We start from the raw sequence: 18,503 nt of genomic DNA, 5'->3' as shown, positions 1-18,503 counted from the left end.
AAATACAGCTCAGAAAATATGAAAATAATACGAAGGCCTTCCTTTTGCTCGTACTAGAAGCAGGGAAAAACAAATTTGATGTTAATCAAATTGGTAACATTTACAACATTTCCTCCCATACGTAGGACGGACTATCTTGCTATCTTGTCATTAAAAGCTGAGCATACTAGTAGTACAGCCAGGCCTTGACCAACAACGGTTTTTGTGCCAAAGAAGAAGTAGAAGAAAATTTAAAAAAATTTACTGTATATATATTTTTTTAAATTAATTAATAATTAATAATCATACACGTAGTTAATTATGCACGCAAAAACGGTACTAGTTATTCTTTCTATATCGTTACATGTAATGAACCTGTGCAGTTTGGATTAATCGCTTTGGCGCCCATAATCATTTATTGGGTAATCTCGATTAATACACGATCCTAACAACATGCCTGTCGTGGGCTCATACCACCATTCGTACCATCTTCTCGTAGCAAGCACTGACTATCCGGCTTCGAGGTACAAAATAAGTTTCAAAAGCCTGTATGGGGTTAGCAGTACAGCGCAGGTCGTTACGCCAAACAGAACAAGACGATGGCTTTGGTTACTGTATGTATTATTGTAAATTACTGTGGCAATAAAAACAACCCATCCATAATACAGCATTGACAATTTGTTAAATTTTGTTTTGCATCTGAAGCAAATTGCTGTTATTATTTGAATCTTATTATTAAGCGCCAGAAAAGAATTGCGTTTTTATTACCACTAAGGCCTCAGATCCGGAGTCTCCAAACTACGGCCCGCGGGCCCTTGAGAGCCTATTATGCGGCCCATAATGGTGTTGTAATGATTAAAATAAATTGTTTATTATAAAAACATTAAATAAATATATAAATTTTTATCTTTTAAAGATAAAAATCTAGGTTAAATAATATCAGTTTGTAATTTTTTAACAAAGTAGTATTTTCTCATAAAACATGATTTAACGTTCACGCTTTTGCTACAAGTAACGCCAAAAGGCCCTCAACGACGTTATTCCGGAAGCAATGCGGCCCGCGAAGGGCCGTTTGAAGACCCCTAAATTGGGCCCTAAGTATATAACCCCTTAACGAACTCCTTGAAACAATTATTATTATTGCGAGAAACTACCGCAGTCAATCTAGGCATGTATTTTTCAAAAAAATCTACTAAAAGTACCTTAAAAAATCGAAGAACAATAAATTTCTACAAGCGTTGAACAAATTGCAGACTCTTTGACTTTTAATGCAACTGTTTGTTTTATCCATCAAATTTTCAACATGTTACTGGCGCTGGTTTTTACACAGGCAGGTTTGTCGTGTTAAGTTAGCAATAATGGCATCACGCAGTCATTTTCATTTCAGTCATTTCAGCGACGCTCAGCTGAGCTTCTCCGGCCAAAGTGTGCAAGATGGCGGTGGCCCGCACAGCCATACACATGAATGGATTGAATGGGACCGAGGCTAAACGATGGCAGACTAGGGCGAAAGACAAGCACACCACTGTCTAACCAACGGCTTTTTCTCCCCTTCCGTTAGCTCTTCCTTCTGCCCTTTCCTAGTCTCTATGTGTGTGCGTGTGTGTGTGTGCGATGAGCTGTTTGTCAAGAGCTACAATTATCGGTTCATTTGCAGGACTTAGTGCGGAATAAGGGATTTGTATGGTCCGGGGTTTACGCTCTGCTCCGCTCTTTCTCTGATCCTTCACTGTGAGAAGGAAAAAAATAGGAAAATGTAAATCCGCAGCAGATTAAAAGGCCAATTCGTTTTGCTCTTGCGTGTGTTTGTGAGTATATGTTTTGTTTATTAGATTGTATTGGACTGTATGGCGCATTATTGATCTAGCGTTATTAAAATTACATAAAGATATTTTTCTTTTATACACATCGAAGTAAATACTCTGCCGTACATTTGAAACTTTGCTCGCGTCTAACGGCAGTTCCCTTACACAGCGAGGCTATATTACTAGTAACTCTAACACTCCAGCACGTTCGGTTTATTGTCCACGGTGGCGGGCAACGGTTCGGGGCTTTCGGGCACGAAAACCCGCTAGTGCAATCACAGATATTAGACGACCCATTTCGGTCCGTATGACGATACATTGGTGGTGTACCACCCCTCCCCCTCTACTTCTGTCGGTAGAAGTCGAGCAGCAGCTTCAGCAGCGGGGCCGGTCCGATGTTGCGCCGGAAGAACAGCTCCTCGATCGTGTAGCTCGACACGTTGCGCAGGGCGGGCAGCAGCTGGAGCAGCGTCCGGTACCGGTTGGACGGCCCTGGCCGGCAGGTACTGATGTAGGACGCGAGCGCTTCCTTCGCGCTTTCCTCCAGCGCCCGGACCGTCGCAATCTCGCCGATCGATTTGGCCGAGCCGGCAGACGACGCGGTCGTTACGTCCGAGCCGTCGCTGCTCACGCTCGAGATGCTCGTTTCCGCGTCGAACTCGCTCTTGTACAGGACGATCGCGCGCAGATAGACGTACTCGTTCGGGTCGACGCGCAGCGCCGCCAGCTGGGCGAGAATCTCCTGGAAGATCTCGACCTCCTTCACGAGAAAGTCGCTCACGGTGCCGGTTTCGCCCCGGTTGTTGTTCAGATACTCGTACGCGATCAGCAGCTGGCTGAAGTTGATCGGTGCGAGGTATTGGGCCACGGCCAGGATGAAGAACTCGCGCCACGACTCCTCGAACAGCACGAGCTGGTCCGCCATCGGGAGCTGCGTGAACGGGGTCAGGCTCTTGAGGAAGTTGACGTTCATGAAGAGCAGCTGGGCGGCCGACTCCCGGATCGCGTCGACCGCGACGAGCGGATGGGACGGCGGCATGCCTCCTGCGCCGGCGAACAGGGCCGGCGGTGGCAGATACGGACCGGCGGACGGTGCCGACGGTGGCGGCGTCAGGAACGGGTTGCGCCCGAGCGACAGATCCAGCCCCATCGCCGGCTGCTGGTGATGGTGATGGTGGTGCCCGTGATGATGATGGTGATGATGGGCATGGTGGTGGCCGGGGTGCGGGATCGGGATGCCGGGCGTTAGCATCATGTCGTGGCGGAGCGGCGAATCCTTCGAGATGAACAGCGCCATCTGCTTGCGCAGGGTCGAGCTGCGCGGGCCGCGCTCGTGCTGGACCGCGTCCTTGTTCATGCCCACCTCGAAGCACTTCTTCAGCCGGCAGGCCCGGCACTGGTTGCGGTGCGTTTTGTCCACCACGCACGGCACCTCCGACTTGGACTTGCACACGTACTGGCGGCTGCGGCGGATCGAGCGCTTGAAAAACCCGGCACACCCGTCGCAGGCGTAGATGCCGTAGTGCTTGCCGGAGCTGTGGTCGCGGCATACCTTGCACGGCACATCGTACAGTATGCGACCTGCGAGGAGAAGCAGAGAGAGAGATAAAGGGAGAGAAAATTAGTTAGGAACGGTTTGTTTTTTTGTTTGTTTTTTTGGTTAACTGGGGCTCATTTCCGCGCAACGGGCGCGATCCTGTCATCCTGCGAAATTCAATTGTTTGCCTTGAGCGGCCGACTAACTGACAGCAACACAGCAGCAGCCACACAAAAAGGCTCATCGGAGCCATTCAGGAGGGGCAACAAAAGGAGGTGTTGTTGCGTTCAAAGAAACGGGCCGGAAGTAGGCTATACAGCACTGAAAAAGGATCAAGGCTTGTGAGCGCCTTTTCGATGCTGTAAGACGACACTTCGGCGGTTCTTTTCGAGGGGGGAAAACGGAAAACTCGAGCACTGGCGGAAATATGAGCAACTCATTCGCACACGCCCTCTTCCGTTGTAAAAGTTGAAAGGGGAGCATTGCAGTCAAGCAAACAACACATGCAAAAAAACAGGAGCAACAGGAGTTCGGGATGGCCTTTTGTTGCTTTTCTGCTTTGATTCTGCGGTGCGTGGCCGTGGGAAAGGAAGTACACTTACTCGAGGAGGCTGGTATGCGCATGTGATTGTAGCGGGGATCGATGAGCTCGGGCGAGCTCACTGGCGACTGCATGTCCTGGCCTGTGCGCTCCTGCGCCGTCGGAAGGCTGCTGAACATCATCTAGCGGCGAAGCGCGAAATGTTGATCGCGTTGATAGTTGATGGCTTGATTCAATTCGGCGTGATTCGTTCTTATCGCCAGTCTAGTTTGCACTTTGCAGCACTGCACAAGTTAGTTGTTTGGTTTTGTTGTTTTGCTCTTGATTGTCGGAAGCACTAATTACACTCCCAGTGAGGGCACAGATGCATACACACACGCACACACACACACAACTTAGCACAACGCTCAAACACACAGAGGTCCTGTGAGCCAACGTATGAATGTCACGAAAGCACAACGGCACGGCGTTACTAGCAGTCGGAAAGGTTTCTCGCCTACTGGTTCGGTCGGGTTTTGCAACAGTGCGCTCGCTGAAGGTTCGCACTCGATTGATCTACTTTCGGCTCGGGTGCGCCTGTTTTAAATGGACACCGGCAATGTCCTTTTGCCAAGGCGCGGCCGCCTGCAGCACACCAATACCAGTGCCGCATTTGTCGGCCCCTTGTAAAAAAAGAAACGAGAAAAAAGGATGCTCGCTTGCGATTGGCTGCCCCGGGCTCTATACCCTGCGGTATGTCGGTCTTTACACCGGCGTATACACATCAACCCGCATGCGCACTACCCATCACAAACACACACACACACACTCATACGAGCGCACAGGGTACAGCAAGCGCGCAAGGATAACGTGCGCTGTAATTCACTGAGCAAGCGACGAACCCCCTGTTTTACCCGTATGAACGAAAACCAAAACAGAGAGGGAAAATAATAGGGCGGTACCTGCGCGCGTCTAGGATTCATTCTCGGCACGGCGGGCCAGGTAACAGGGCTGCGTTCGGTTTGAATGAACAGCACGCCGGTGCGCTGCCTAACGTTGCGACGGGGTCGGTGTCGATGGGTCCGTGGGTACGGGGGAGTGAAGGGGTAGGAAATTAAGGACGAGGTGAGATTATTACAAACAAAAGCGCTAGAGATCCTCCGGCACACAACACAAAGGCACAACAAACATGAACGAGACAGTGGGGCAGAGCAGAAAGGACAACAGCAAAAAATAGAGAGATGAACAAAAAAAAACACAAGACTTCACAAATAAAATAGCATCCTCTTTTTATTCTCAGCTCGCGCGGGTAGCGAAGGTGACACGATACAGTGCTAAATTACCCATTCGGGAATAGGGCAACTCCGGGACGGGGTTTTGTTGGCGCAAACCATTAAACGAGTGTTTTGGTACGCTTTTCCTCCGCACACGTCAAAAGTCGTTCTAGATTGTTGATCGTGTTGTGAGCGCTTTGGTAAACTACTTACCACCATTAACCCCACCTTAACAGTTTTCAGTTCAGTGGACTGCATTGCATCGCCAAAAAACTTTGTTGGAGGATTTTAGCTAAGGCGGAATGTTTTAATTTCGTTAAGATAATAAAATTTTAACTAAATATGTAACAATTTTTCTGCTGTTTATAATTGAACTTGGATTTTCATTTATAAAAAATAAAGATTAAAATTTTGATTGAAATAGAGAAAATAATGAACTATTTATTTTAAACTTTTTAAAGTCAATGCGGGCCACATAACAGGCTTTAGAGGGACGCTTGCAGTCCGCGGGCCGCAATTGGGAGACTCCTGTTCTAGCCAGTGCAAGGTACCGTTTCGTGCTGGATGGAGAATTGACATTTATCTCGATATAAAAAAGAATATATGTTTTGATACGACAATAAACAGGCTGCGTCTAAACGAATTTCCGGGTTTTCGATGTCTAAGGATGCAATTTGTGGTTGTTTTAAAAATAGGTGACTTTTTTGCCGCTGCTCAGGAGTGAAACTAATTCTAGCTGTTTATCGTCGGGCAAGAGCTCAGTAACGCTTAAATTTAAACCATTGTTTTTTGTTTTACAAAACACTAAAAACATAAACTTTAAGCTACACGTGTCTAAACCCTTAATCTGGCCAATTTGAATTGGCAAGGATATCAAGTATGTATGATAGCACATAGCATGGAACTTTTCGGCTACCCCGTACCTTCTTGTATCGCGCACACAGTGGGCACTGGAAACCGTTCAGCTTATGCATATGTCGATGATCATCTCAAATTATTAATCGGCATCAACGTTGTTCTTCAAAACGATAGCTTTTATTTTAACTCTTTATCCTCTCATTTAATTTCCTCCTCTAGTATGACATTAAGTTGCAACGACTGATTTGCAGTAGTGTTGTTACGCCAAGAAGAAGAACAAGAAGAAGCTCCAGCTATATGAATCTTTGAGATTCAGGAATCTCAACAAGCGAGATTCAGATTCATTGCATCATTTCAAAGATTAATTAAAATTCATGAATCTGATTCAATTCAATTCAATTTAAGCTAGCAAGACATTGCAAAGACGCGTACAGGTAGTCCCCGTACACGGTATCTCTTATACGCTGTTTTCTAAAATTGACAATTCTTTGAGCAAATTGTACTGATCTGATCTGATGTACTGACATTAATTGTAAAATTCCAAATAAGTCCCCTTTTGAAAGAACGTTTAAAACCATTTAAAAAGGATTAAAACTATTACATTCAGTTAATATCATATAAAATAATTAATAAAGTGACTAAACCACCCACTGCTTGCAAACTGATACGAAAATCAGTGATCTTTTAACTGCAAATCACGAGATTGTACTTACGCGGAAATTCGACATACTGGGCATTTTGCGGCCGTTTTCGGTCCCCATTAACCGTGTATCTAGGGGATACACGCCTGTATTGCGTGTTTTGGTTCAATTTTGATAATTTATGAATTTGTTATAGCATCTCTATACTTAAGGAGAAAAATCGTGCTAAACTGTATAAAAAAGTAGCTCAATACTGTAGAAAATGTGACAATCGGGAAGGAATCTTCAGCGTAGGTTCTACCAACGTGCATATCATTGCTTATATTTGCTATGCGAGTACTCGATGTGATATGATAAGATGTTAATTTATTAAATAAACAATCTGAAGTTGTTATGTTGTTATAGAACGTTCATTTTTAACTGTTGTTCGAATTGTTTGCGCCAAAAAGCTGAGATAGGCTGATCCAATGATCGTGTGCACTTTTTGCAAAAAATACACGAGCGGTTCAGAGTCGCAAGCGATTCGGGTTTCTTTCAACAAGCTTATTCTATTCTTTTAATCATGATACCTTGACGTCAAGTTGAATGTTGTTAAGAAAATTGGGTCTACTTTGTTAATAAACTATCCCGCTTCTAATTGCGGTTTTGAAGATTTGCATAGAAATGTATCTAGTAGGAGAGCTTTTTCGATTTAAGCCTGTCGTCTCGACATCAAACCCTTTATTTTCATAATCTGGCAGTTTTGGAAGTTAATTATTACAGTTTACTTGCTATGAACAATTAAGCACTAATATGTGTTAAAATCATTGAAAGAAAATCATTTAAACGCCAGTAAACCCAAATGTGATAGACCAACATTAAAATAACGAATTATTCGATGAAATTTGATTAGAATAAAACATTTCGTTTAATTAGCTTTAAGAAAATTCCTTATTAATGGGCTAACATTATAATTTTGTAAGCCAATTTTAAAGAAATGTCCAAGAATTCGTCTGGGTATTCGTCGCCTACTGCGATATTGGGTGATCTTCTCCACTGATTTTTCCAAGCGGACTTGACGTAGACGTGCATTTATAAGATTTTTATATATTTATTTATTTGCATTTGCAGATTTGTATTGCACTCAAAACTGTTTTGATAGAAAAGCCATCGCACTAAAATATGTTCAAACTAAACCCTCTGGCACGCATTACCTATAAGACTATAAGACCTCTTCGCATAGAAGCAAGATCATCTTATCTTTACGGTACTTTAGTACCGTGATAGAAGCAAGATCAAAACGAACAAATATCGCTAATAAAGCAGACAAGTTGCATACATCAATTACCAAATATATGCTTAGCTTCTTCTCAATCTAATGGAAATAAGAGATGAAGAGCGATTGAACGGAGGAGTGTAGGGAAATGTTGACTGCATACCAGCAATATTCAAAAGCTGGTTAGCTAACGAGGGGTCAATCGCGTGAGGAAGGCGCAACCGTACCATATGGACGTACCATCACGGCCACCCTCGCTCGAGCATACATTTGAACAGGCGCGTGAGAAAGCCGTACGTGTTCCAGTCTGGGGCTTGTAACGATTCCCACGTCCACCCCACAATCACACTCCCACCGTTCTGGCAGCATCAGCCTGTCCGGAGCGAATGGGCCATTTCAATAAATCTTCGTCAGATGGTTCGTTATCAATTGCGCACTGCGAATGAACACCGAATCATTAATAAAGGGAGCATTTGAAACATTTAGTATCTCCCATCGGGCTGCTATCAAGCGAAGTTATATGCCATCCAAACCTTTAGCTATAAATCCGTTCAGCATAAAATAAGTATCCATCCGTGCGTTGCTACACTAACAATTACACCCTTCCACTTTTATTGGTTCCACTGTTGAGCACATCGTTTGGGGGTAAGCGTTCTGCCGGGCGATTTTTTTGAAAGGGTCATCAAAGTCAGGTACAGCATGATGTGTTATGGCAAGGAACGGTTCCAAAAGCTAAAACTGTAGTCAAAACGTTGCCCCTTGCTCCGCAGGGTAGCCCAACTAGCTGTCGCTTAACATTTGTCGCATTGCCACAGCTTCATTGCCAAACTAGTCGTTCGGTTTCATGAATTGTTCGGTGCTTTACCTGGGACAGCGCTGGGGCAGCATTAAAGAACGGCAGGAATTTAATTATGTCGGTGATGAAAACAAACCACCCCCTCGGATGGCGGGTTTGACCGACTGCCCCGCTTGCTACCTGCGGGAAGTACGACCGGTCACATAACTAAGGGCGACAAATGTATCTAGTTCTTTGAGTAAAAGCAGTTTGAACGAAGCAAGTTATTTGAAAAATTAAATTCAAAAGTGTAACTAGTAAACGTATCATAGAACAATCAAATCAAATATAACAAGTGAGAAACGTGCGACAAACATTCGCTCTCGTTCAAGTTGATTGTAAAAGTAAAAGTATAGTTTATCTTCTTTCTGCTTTTTTTATCTTTCAAAAAAAAAAAAAGATAAACGATAATATTTGTATTAATTAAAAATGTATGCAAATATATGTTTTAAAACTAGTAACATAATTATTTTATTTGTCTGATGTTTCATAAAAAATATATTCTAAAAAATATTAAAGTAATTATAATAATATTAATAACACATAATTAGTAATAATAATAATAATAATAATAATATAATAATAATAATAATAATAAAACAAAAACAATAATACAATCCACAAACATAAACATGAAAGAATGATACAATTGTTATTACAGTAACAGCTACAAAAAAAGTTTCGATTATTATTATTATTATTATTACCACTGGATCCTCTCAAAAATATTAATTTTAAAAGTAATGTTATTTATCATGTTACAATAATCACAGACACCTTAATTATTGTAAAAAAAGATAAAAGATAAAAGTAAAGTAAAATAACAACATATTATACTAATGAATTTAATAATGATTGACAAAGTCTATCAGAAGAAAAAATCAAGTATTGTGGAAGGGAACAAGTTGAACTAAACAGTGCGTTGTGACATTCCCCAAATTGTAACAAAATGTATACCAATCGAATCGTGAATGCCCCTTAGATTGAGTAATTGAAACCAATGAACCATTATGAATCATACCACTATACAGTCTTTCCCCGAGTTACGCGACACTCTAGCTATGCGAATTATTAAATTTTCTCACATGATAGGATTAATTTTCAAAAAGAATAAATTTTCTTGATCAGATACAAAAAAGCTCTTTTGCAACAATTTTGTAATCACTTAAACAAGAAAAATATTCAAATTTTCTACACGAATTGTATAAAACAAGGTAGTCCCCGAGATACGCGGGTTCGGAGATACGCGATTGTCTAAGTTTAACAGTTTTTTGAGTACTTGGCACATAAATTGTCAAATGCAAAATCAATTACCTTCTGGTTGATATTCATAATTCGTTCCAGAATGTATAAAATTGTAAACGTCAGTCAACATTACGATCAACAACAAGTTTATTGTCAAAAATCTGTCTTAGCAAGCAAAATTACTGCAAAATTAGACGGATTTTGCTGGAAACGGTGAAATTCGATTTACGCGGTAATATGCGAGATGCACGGTTTCTAATCGGTCCGCATTAATAGTGTATCTTGGGGACAACCTGTGGTTAGGTGTATGAAAGTATGTAATTTAAATTAATTTAAGTAACTATTTAACAAACATATTTTTCCTGAAAAATATGACATCTGACTTACGTGAATGTCTCCGAAACGCATTAAATGCGTAACTCGTGGAAAGACTGTAACGTTATGATTGAAGTATGCTGCCAAAGGTATATACAAATCTGCCTCTAGCAAAAATGGAGTGACTTTTTGATTACTCATAGCCTTATAAGGCAATCATACAATCCTTCAAAGACAGGCAGATTCGGACTAAATCAATGTTTTTTTCTTATTTCTTTTGTAACGGATATGTATATAGACTAAGATTAACCAAGGAACTTTTGACACTTTGATAAATAAATAATTGAATAAATAAACAAAACATAAATAAATACCGAGTCCAACGAATTAGGCGCACAATTCATATGGAGTTTGAACACATAGTAGTAGTAGTAGTAGTAGTAGTAGTAGTAGTAGTAGTAGTAGTGGTAGTAATAGTAGTAGTAGTAGTAGCAGTAGTAGTAGTCGTCGTCGTTTATTTGGATTCGTAGTAGTTAATGTAATTGTGTTTTTACAACTTTTCCTCGTGTAATGGGTTTGACTCGTAAAACTTCCTCATTAAAGTTTTCTATGTAGCAGTTGCTGGATTTTTAGATTTTGATTTGATGTTGAGTAGTAGCGTGGGAAAAAGTCACAAAAATACGCACCAAATTTTATAAATTTAGAACACAAAACGGGCATGTTGTTATGTCGTGCGAGTTGACGACTGTATCAGTAGACAGGAAAATATCAATGATGTGGTTATACTATTACATGTAACCTTTTCCTTCGGACTAAACTTATTTTAAGTAAAACAATGTTATTATATTTTATTCCAGTTAAAATATTTAACGGTTATATCCTAAAGCCCACACCGTTCAGAAAGGACTCCAAACGCAACCTAAGCTTCTAAAATAGACGCCCACAACTCACGATTATCTTTTTCGATGTTCCACTGCGGTGTGTATATGACGGTAATCATTTTTAACAATTCAACACAACCTTATTACTGCTCATGATATTACCGTACCTATACGCTGCAACCGATAATGATTTTGTTTGTGCACTGAAAGTAAGGAAAGGATCAACGCATCATAACAGGTAAGATCGTCGCAGGTTTTATGACAAACGTTTGCCAAAACAAACTAGCTTTCAACCACATAGCGCGGCGGATGAGTCGAGCCTTTGTGCGATGGCGAAGGGGTTAAGTTCGGGCAAGGGTGCAGGACACGCGTCCGCACCAGCATGCCCCAGCTTAAGCTTTTCGGCCTGAACGGCTACTAATTAAGCTGTAAAGTGCAGCTGTACGTAAAAGTCGCAAGCACTTACTCGACCGAGCACTTACTCTCGAGCCCTGGAGCTTACGATCGCCGAGGCGCTTCTAGCTGGTGGTGCGCCAGGGGCAATCTAAAGGGAGTGATCCGGAATGAATCGGTTCGGTCAGGATATAGATGTTGCTGCGGAGCTAGGGATTAAGTCAAACGGCAAAGCGATGAGCGGCTTTGGTCGGGACACAGCGTGGGCTCGAGATGGTGTGCTGCGTTTAACTTGTGACCGCAGAGTTGTCACACACCTTGTCACAAGCAGTTCCCAGCGGGGTACCAGGGGGTTATTACCGTGCCATTGGACGGGTGTGGTGGTTTGAATGGGAGACAGAATCTACTTTTGTATCCTTCTAAACAAATAAGCTTAATGAAGATTGCTCCGTCATTAGCCAGCGGTTAATTTTTTGTTTAAAATTATGTCTATGTTCTAAAACCTCAAGTTATCAATTTTCACATTCTTAATAATGTTTTTGAAATAATTTCAAGCCTTTTGCAAAAATGATATCCGGCGACGGTACATCACTAACATAATCAACATATTTACACTTTCTTTTACTTTCTTTACTTTTCTCACTTTATTTATATGTTTTATCAATTTCATATTTAGTTTTTCGAAGTTTTTGGCCAATAAATCGACTAAAAGGAAAAAGTTTTCCTTATTTTTAATCTCAGTCGTTTGTTGTTATGGTTTGACTTTTTTTTCTCCTCAGAAAGGGATTTTCCGTTATTTATCAAGTGTTAGAACATTCGTAGGGTTCCATGGAACTATAGTGCAATATTGGTCCAACATCGATAAAAAGGGGGAAAACGACCAATAACATATAATTTGCAGGAACCAGATTACCAATTAAAACAATTTTACTTATTCAGCTAGTTAGACATAGATGTTTTTAATTTTATTTCTATGAAAGCAATTTTCAGCAAAAAAGCAACTTATTTCCGAAATTTGATTATCTGACATAACAAATGAGCAAATTAAATAAAAGCTAGGCAAAACTTTCCGAAAGCTAATACCAATTCCAACAATTTGTTTAGAAATTAGTGTAAATTCCTTTTCCTTACGCCGACTGTAAATACATATATTAGTTTCCTTTAATATTTATTATTATCTTGTTCAGCTTTTCCAGTAGGACCACACTAAAGTATACCCCACAAAGAAAGCAGTTCATCTGCAATACGCTGATATAATAAAGACATTTCTACACACCGTTTATAAGGGAGCTGTAGCGACACTTCAATTGTTGCGTAAATTTTAACAAAAAGACAAAAACCACTATCGCCGCTGATAACCACCGCGTCAATCGCGAGCAATCCAAATAGCTGATGCACTGGTGCACCCTTTCCCCGAGTGGAGTGCAAGTGGAGTGGGAGCAAACAGAAACAAACAAATATAGCGACACTGAACACGAGCGTAGAAAAAATCTGCCCAGTCACCGTGCTAAAACAACCAATTGAGCCGGGCTGGGCCTGCACAGAGTGTAAACAAAGCGAGAAAAATTAAGCAGATGACCGGGCACTGTGACATCTTATCTTGACCATGAGGACGACCCGTTATCAAACGTAAAGTGTCCTCACCCCCAAACCTCCTGTGTTGCACAGAATCACGCAAAGATAATAGGCGGTAGGAGCTGCGCTGCTACATTTGGATGCTGCCACCACACACACTGGTCTAGACTTTGGACCATTTGTGGGTAAAAGTTCATGTTCAAAAGTTTTCCCTTGGATCATGTCTGGTTGTAGGATTAGAGCGCACTTGGTAGCATTTATAGTGAAGTTTGAAGTCGGTGTTGCTTCAGCAAAGTGAGATCAATTACATAAAAACTCCTCCTATGGACTTATGGACATTTGAGACGGCATGACTCTACTAGTGTGTGGCATAACAGCTACTGCGTTTTTTAGCCCTGACCGTGACTTGCAAATACGCCAGGCGATGGCAATCGCGTAAAATTGCTATCAATTCAAATATTTGCACGCTGAACGGGCTAATGCGCCTTCGCCAGGCAAAGATAGCGCGCGCGAGGCACACGCCGCTGTCAAGTGTTTGAAAAGGTGGCAAGGGTTTCAGTATCTTCACGGTCCTTCCGGGAGTGAGTCGCGTGCAGCAAACCTTCCCGATATTCACGAAATTTCAAGGTTCTGGAATCTGTTCGCATCGGACTACAATTCTAAAATTCCACAATTCTAATAGTACAGTTAGTACAATTCTAAGGTGTGTTTAAGAGACAACATGTTGGGCTCGCTTGCCTCGCTGCTCTTTTCGCTCGAGGGTGTCCTGCTGGTGGCCCTGCTAGCCCTGCTCTACTACTATGTGGTGGTGCGGAGCACCCGATTCTTTGCCGACCGGGGCGTACCGTACCTCCCGCCAGTACCGCTGCTCGGCAATGGGGCCGACTTCATAACGCGCAAGCGGCTGCTAACCGATGTGCTGAGCGATATGTATCACCGTTTCGCCAGCCACCGGTTCTTCGGCTACTTCGACTTCCTTTCGCCGATCTACGTGGTGCGCGATCTGGAGCTGGTGAAGCAGATCTGCATCAAGGATTTCGACCACTTCGTCAACCACCGCATTCAGCTGGACGAAAACCATGACCCGCTGTTCGGGCGGGCCCTGTTTGCGATGCGCGACTCGCGCTGGCGCAACATGCGCACTATCCTTAGCCCGGCCTTTACCGGCAGCAAGATGCGGCTAATGTTCGGGCTGATCACGAGCTACTGTGACGGGGCGGTGCGGACGATCCGGTCGGAGCTGGGCGCGGATGGAACGGCCGAGCTCGAGATGAAGGAGCTGTTCCGCCGGTTCGGCAACGACATAGTGGCGACCTGCGCGTTCGGCATTGAGATCAACTCGTTCCGCGACCGGACGAACGCGTTCTTCACGCTCGGCAAGGAGCTGACCAACCTGGATGGCGTCCAGGGACTGAAGTTCCTCGCCTTCTCGTCCTTTCCGCGCGTGATGCATGCGCTTCGATTGCGTCTGTTTAGCGCGAAGATGACCAGCTTCTTCCGACACGTGGTGATGGATACGATCACGCAGCGGGAACAGCGCGGCATCGTGCGCCACGACATGATCAATCTTCTGATGCAGGCCCGCAAGCAGGAGCTGCGGTTCGACGAGAACGAAAACATCGAAACGAACGGTGGAGGGTCGCAAAAGCGGTCGGTTGGTAAGTGGGTTGTTGTTGAAGTGATTGTTTTTTTTTTAGCAGAATGCCACAGAGGGAGACATGGGTGAGGAATGCACGAGAACAAATTGCGCGACATAAAACGAATTGTACTTTTAGCCACCGCGTATTGGGGATAAGTATCGATGGGAAAATTAATTTCTAGGACAATACTCATTAATTCATTTAAAGTATGGCCCATAATTTGTCCAGATTGAATGCCTTTGTAATGACTCTAATAGCTCATCAAAGCCTCAGCAATCTTCTCAGGCACCTTTGAAACCTAACGCAAAATCTTGTATCATTGTGTTGAAAGTGCGGTGCAACAGGCTCACCGTCTGCTATCTTCCTATCTCCTATCTCCTATCAAACAGACTGGACTGACGACGACCTAACCGCCCAGTGCACCGTGTTCTTCTTCGGTGGGTACGATACCGTGTCCACACTGTCTGCATTTATGGCGCACGAACTCGCCGTCAACCCGGACGTCCAGGAGCGGCTGCGGGACGAGATCGACCGCGTGCGCTCCACGATCGGCGGCGCCGACAAGCTTAACTACGAAACGCTCCAGTCAATGCGCTATCTGGACATGGTCGCGAACGAGACGCTCCGCAAGTGGACACCGGCACCGTTCCTCGACCGCACCTGCACCAAACCGTACATGCTGGAGGACTATGACGGCCGGCGGGTGCAGCTGCAGCCGGGTGACGGTCTGTGGATACCGGCCGCGGCCATCATGCGCGACCCGCAGCTCTTCCCCGAGCCGGATCGGTTCTGGCCGGAGCGGTTCGAGCCGGAATCGGCCGGCGCACCGGTCGACTCGTCCGCTATGCTGGCATTCGGGCTCGGCCCCCGTAACTGCATCGGTTCTCGGTTCGCGCTGATGGAGACGAAGGCGGTGTTTTTCTTCCTGCTGACGCACTTCCTGCTGGAGGCGGGCCCCCGCACCCAGCACCCGATCCGACTGAAGAAGTCCAGCCTGGGACCGTGCGCCGAGAAGGGGTCGTGGATACGGTTCCGGCTGCGCAAGTAGCGGCACCCCTGTCCAAACGCACCCAATCAACTACCGCCTTCAATCAATTAATCGAACGGACAGTCGGCTTGTCCATCAGCGCCCTCGAAATTGGGCTGGTCTACACGATCAATTTTCGGGGCTACTAGTGCAAGGTTGAGCGTTTAGTGCCCAGACGCATATCTCAAGCCGAGATAAGTGTGTTTTTGAAGCAACCAAACCCCAAATTGGTAACCTTGACCATGATGCTCCACTAATAGGATGACAAATTGTTTTCGTAAGACATAACGGACTGTTCGTATTTGTGTCTTGGCTTTCTGTGTCTGTATGTTCACAGCACGACCGTTACAACGTTTGCTAGACGGAATGTAATAAATCGAGACTTGCATGTGTCGTGTAATAAATGCCAAATCAATAATCTTATTAACCTGATTGTCTTTGCTGTATCTGTCACAGAATTTTGTGAACAGAGATTTGCCTTAATTAGTGAAACAAAAGAAGCCTCTAACCGTCCCCCCCAAACGGTGATTTAGTTCCCTTAATCGTTCTTCAAATCATGCCCTGAATTTATCAGTACTAAGTTTTTTGGCCCAGTAGTGGCAGGTCTTGACCGATAATGGTTGTTGTGCCAAATAAAAAAAAAGAAGAAGAAGAAGCATTTTTGCAACAGTAATCAATCTTATTCAAAGTTTTTAAAATTGCCATACACTCATTCTGCGTATTTTGCTAATGATGTCGTTTCCATCCATCTCACCTTACTTTTGAAGAATTGTTCTATGATATGTCATGCTATACTTCAAATTTACCAAAAGCTCAGCATGCCTATTACTGGGTTGGTCTAAACTGATAACAAATTACCATACAGTCTCTTCCCGAGTTACGCCGCTCTCGACTCACGCGGATTCGGAAATACGCGGTATTCTAAATTAAACACATCAAATGTCAAATCAATACAATTTGCTTCAAGAATTGTCCAATGCAGTCTAAATTACTTTTTTGGTAATATCGTATCACTTTTTGCACGAATCGTATCAAATAAATACCAAGTAATCGATTGTATTTTGGGCGAAAACAGCGAAGTTCCACAACCGCTGGTATTCGAGTTACGCGAATACCTCGGGAACGCACACACCGCGTAACTCAGGAACAGACAGTACGTTTTGGAAATTTGTAATGAGTGCAGGAGTCTCATTTTGACAGCACAATATTGCAACATTTGTAATGTTGTTAAGTCTTCTTTTTCTATTTGGCGCAACGACGTACATGGTCATGTTGGCCTATACAGGTTTTCGAGACTTATAAAGTACCACGGATCCGGAGGGCAAGTCTTACGGGGGGACTACTTTTCGTGCCTTTTCGGACCGTTTCTCCTGAAAATATGTACTTCAGTAATATGTCAAAGCCGTACCTCCCGAAAAAAAAATATGTGTACTTTACTGTTCACATCGTAACAAAGATTCTAAAGAGTTTGAGCTCGATGTTTCTCTATTTAATTTATACCTAGATGTCAGTGGTGTTAAAAACATTATTATTTTTGTTTTTATGTATTCCGGAGAGTTGAAACATTTGAATTGTAAATAAACCTCGTCAGCTAGAAAACTGTCAAGATGAAGATTAAGGAAAACTGCCATGTAAATTGGTAGTAAAAAGGTTGAGAAAGGCAATCGAAAGGCAGTAGTTGTGGTTTTCTAATTGAACAGTATTTTTTTAATCTATTTACAATTATTTATATTTATTTATTTCTTTTTTATTTAACAGATGGACCTATTGGTTCAATCGTTTATGTTATAAATAATAGCACACATAAATCAGACATACACGTTACACATCATGCAACCTCAATTTTTCTTTAAACATTGACGTGGGCGAACAGAAATCGAATAACTCTAATACATCGTTAAATTCCGATGACATGCAAACCATGGGATGACATTTACCATGGTTATTTCGGATCCGGGGGGTGCGGGGATGGAAATTGGACTGCAGTGTTCTGGATGGAGCAAATAAGATGATTTGACCTACGGGTGCGGGGGAGTCGATCTCTCCGTTGAGAAGGCGATAGATAAACACGCACAGCGCCTTTCTACGCCGTAGGAAGGTCTAGTATGGTGAAATTGCCAAGGAACGAGACGGATCGCGTATCTAGCGCGTTATAAGGTTAAGCAGTTAATTTCCCTTCGCAATAAAACTGTCGATATGAGCATGAAATGATAGTTTATCGTCTAGTAACACTCCCAGGTCGCAAATACATGACGTTCGAACAAGATGTGAGTTTCTCATTGAGTAATTAAATATGATAGGGCTTCGGGCTCTGCTGAATGAAATGCACTGGCATTTATCCACACATGTTTCTAGTCCGTTTCTGATGCACCAACTATCATCAAGCACCATCAAAGATTAGCTGGAGGCGTTGACAGTCAATAGCATTTTTCACTAGCAGACATATTTTCACATCGTCGGCGTACATGAGTTGTAGGCCCGTGGGTAGCACAAACGATAGATCGTTGATAAAGATGAGAAAAAGTAATGGGCCCAGATAACTTCCTCGAGGGACTCCGGACGAACTGGTAAATGTGTGAGAGCGATGAGGTTCGATACTTATGTGATATGAGCGACTGGTTAAGTAGGAGCGAAGCCAGGTAATATGGTTATCAGCGAAACTTAGTTGTTTAAGCATTGAAAGCAGAATAACATGCGAAATGCTATCGAACGCGGCCTTAAAG

At 43.2% G+C, this 18,503-nt stretch overlaps 2 protein-coding genes across 2 annotated transcripts; one reads left to right on the top strand and one right to left on the bottom strand.

Moving 5' to 3' along the window:
* Positions 1–1,806: 1,806 nt before the first annotated feature.
* On the bottom strand, positions 1,807–4,408 carry LOC121592103 (protein tailless). Its single transcript, XM_041913397.1, has 2 exons — positions 3,924–4,408; positions 1,807–3,365 (listed from the first exon to the last, which is right to left on the bottom strand). The coding sequence occupies exons 1-2, from the start codon at positions 4,042–4,044 to the stop codon at positions 2,128–2,130; spliced, it is 1,359 nt and encodes a 452-aa protein (XP_041769331.1). The 5' UTR covers positions 4,045–4,408; the 3' UTR covers positions 1,807–2,127.
* Positions 4,409–13,643: 9,235 nt separating this feature from the next.
* LOC121593332 (probable cytochrome P450 9f2) lies at positions 13,644–17,379 on the top strand. Its single transcript, XM_041915592.1, has 2 exons — positions 13,644–14,771; positions 15,143–17,379. The coding sequence occupies exons 1-2, from the start codon at positions 13,835–13,837 to the stop codon at positions 15,799–15,801; spliced, it is 1,596 nt and encodes a 531-aa protein (XP_041771526.1). The 5' UTR covers positions 13,644–13,834; the 3' UTR covers positions 15,802–17,379.
* The last annotated feature ends 1,124 nt before the right edge of the window (positions 17,380–18,503 follow it).

This window comes from Anopheles merus, chromosome X (assembly GCF_017562075.2).
Source record: "Anopheles merus strain MAF chromosome X, AmerM5.1, whole genome shotgun sequence".
NCBI classification, from domain to species: domain Eukaryota; kingdom Metazoa; phylum Arthropoda; class Insecta; order Diptera; family Culicidae; genus Anopheles; species Anopheles merus.
Note: the sequence above shows the minus strand (reverse complement) of the source record. Positions and strands in the feature narration are given on the sequence as shown.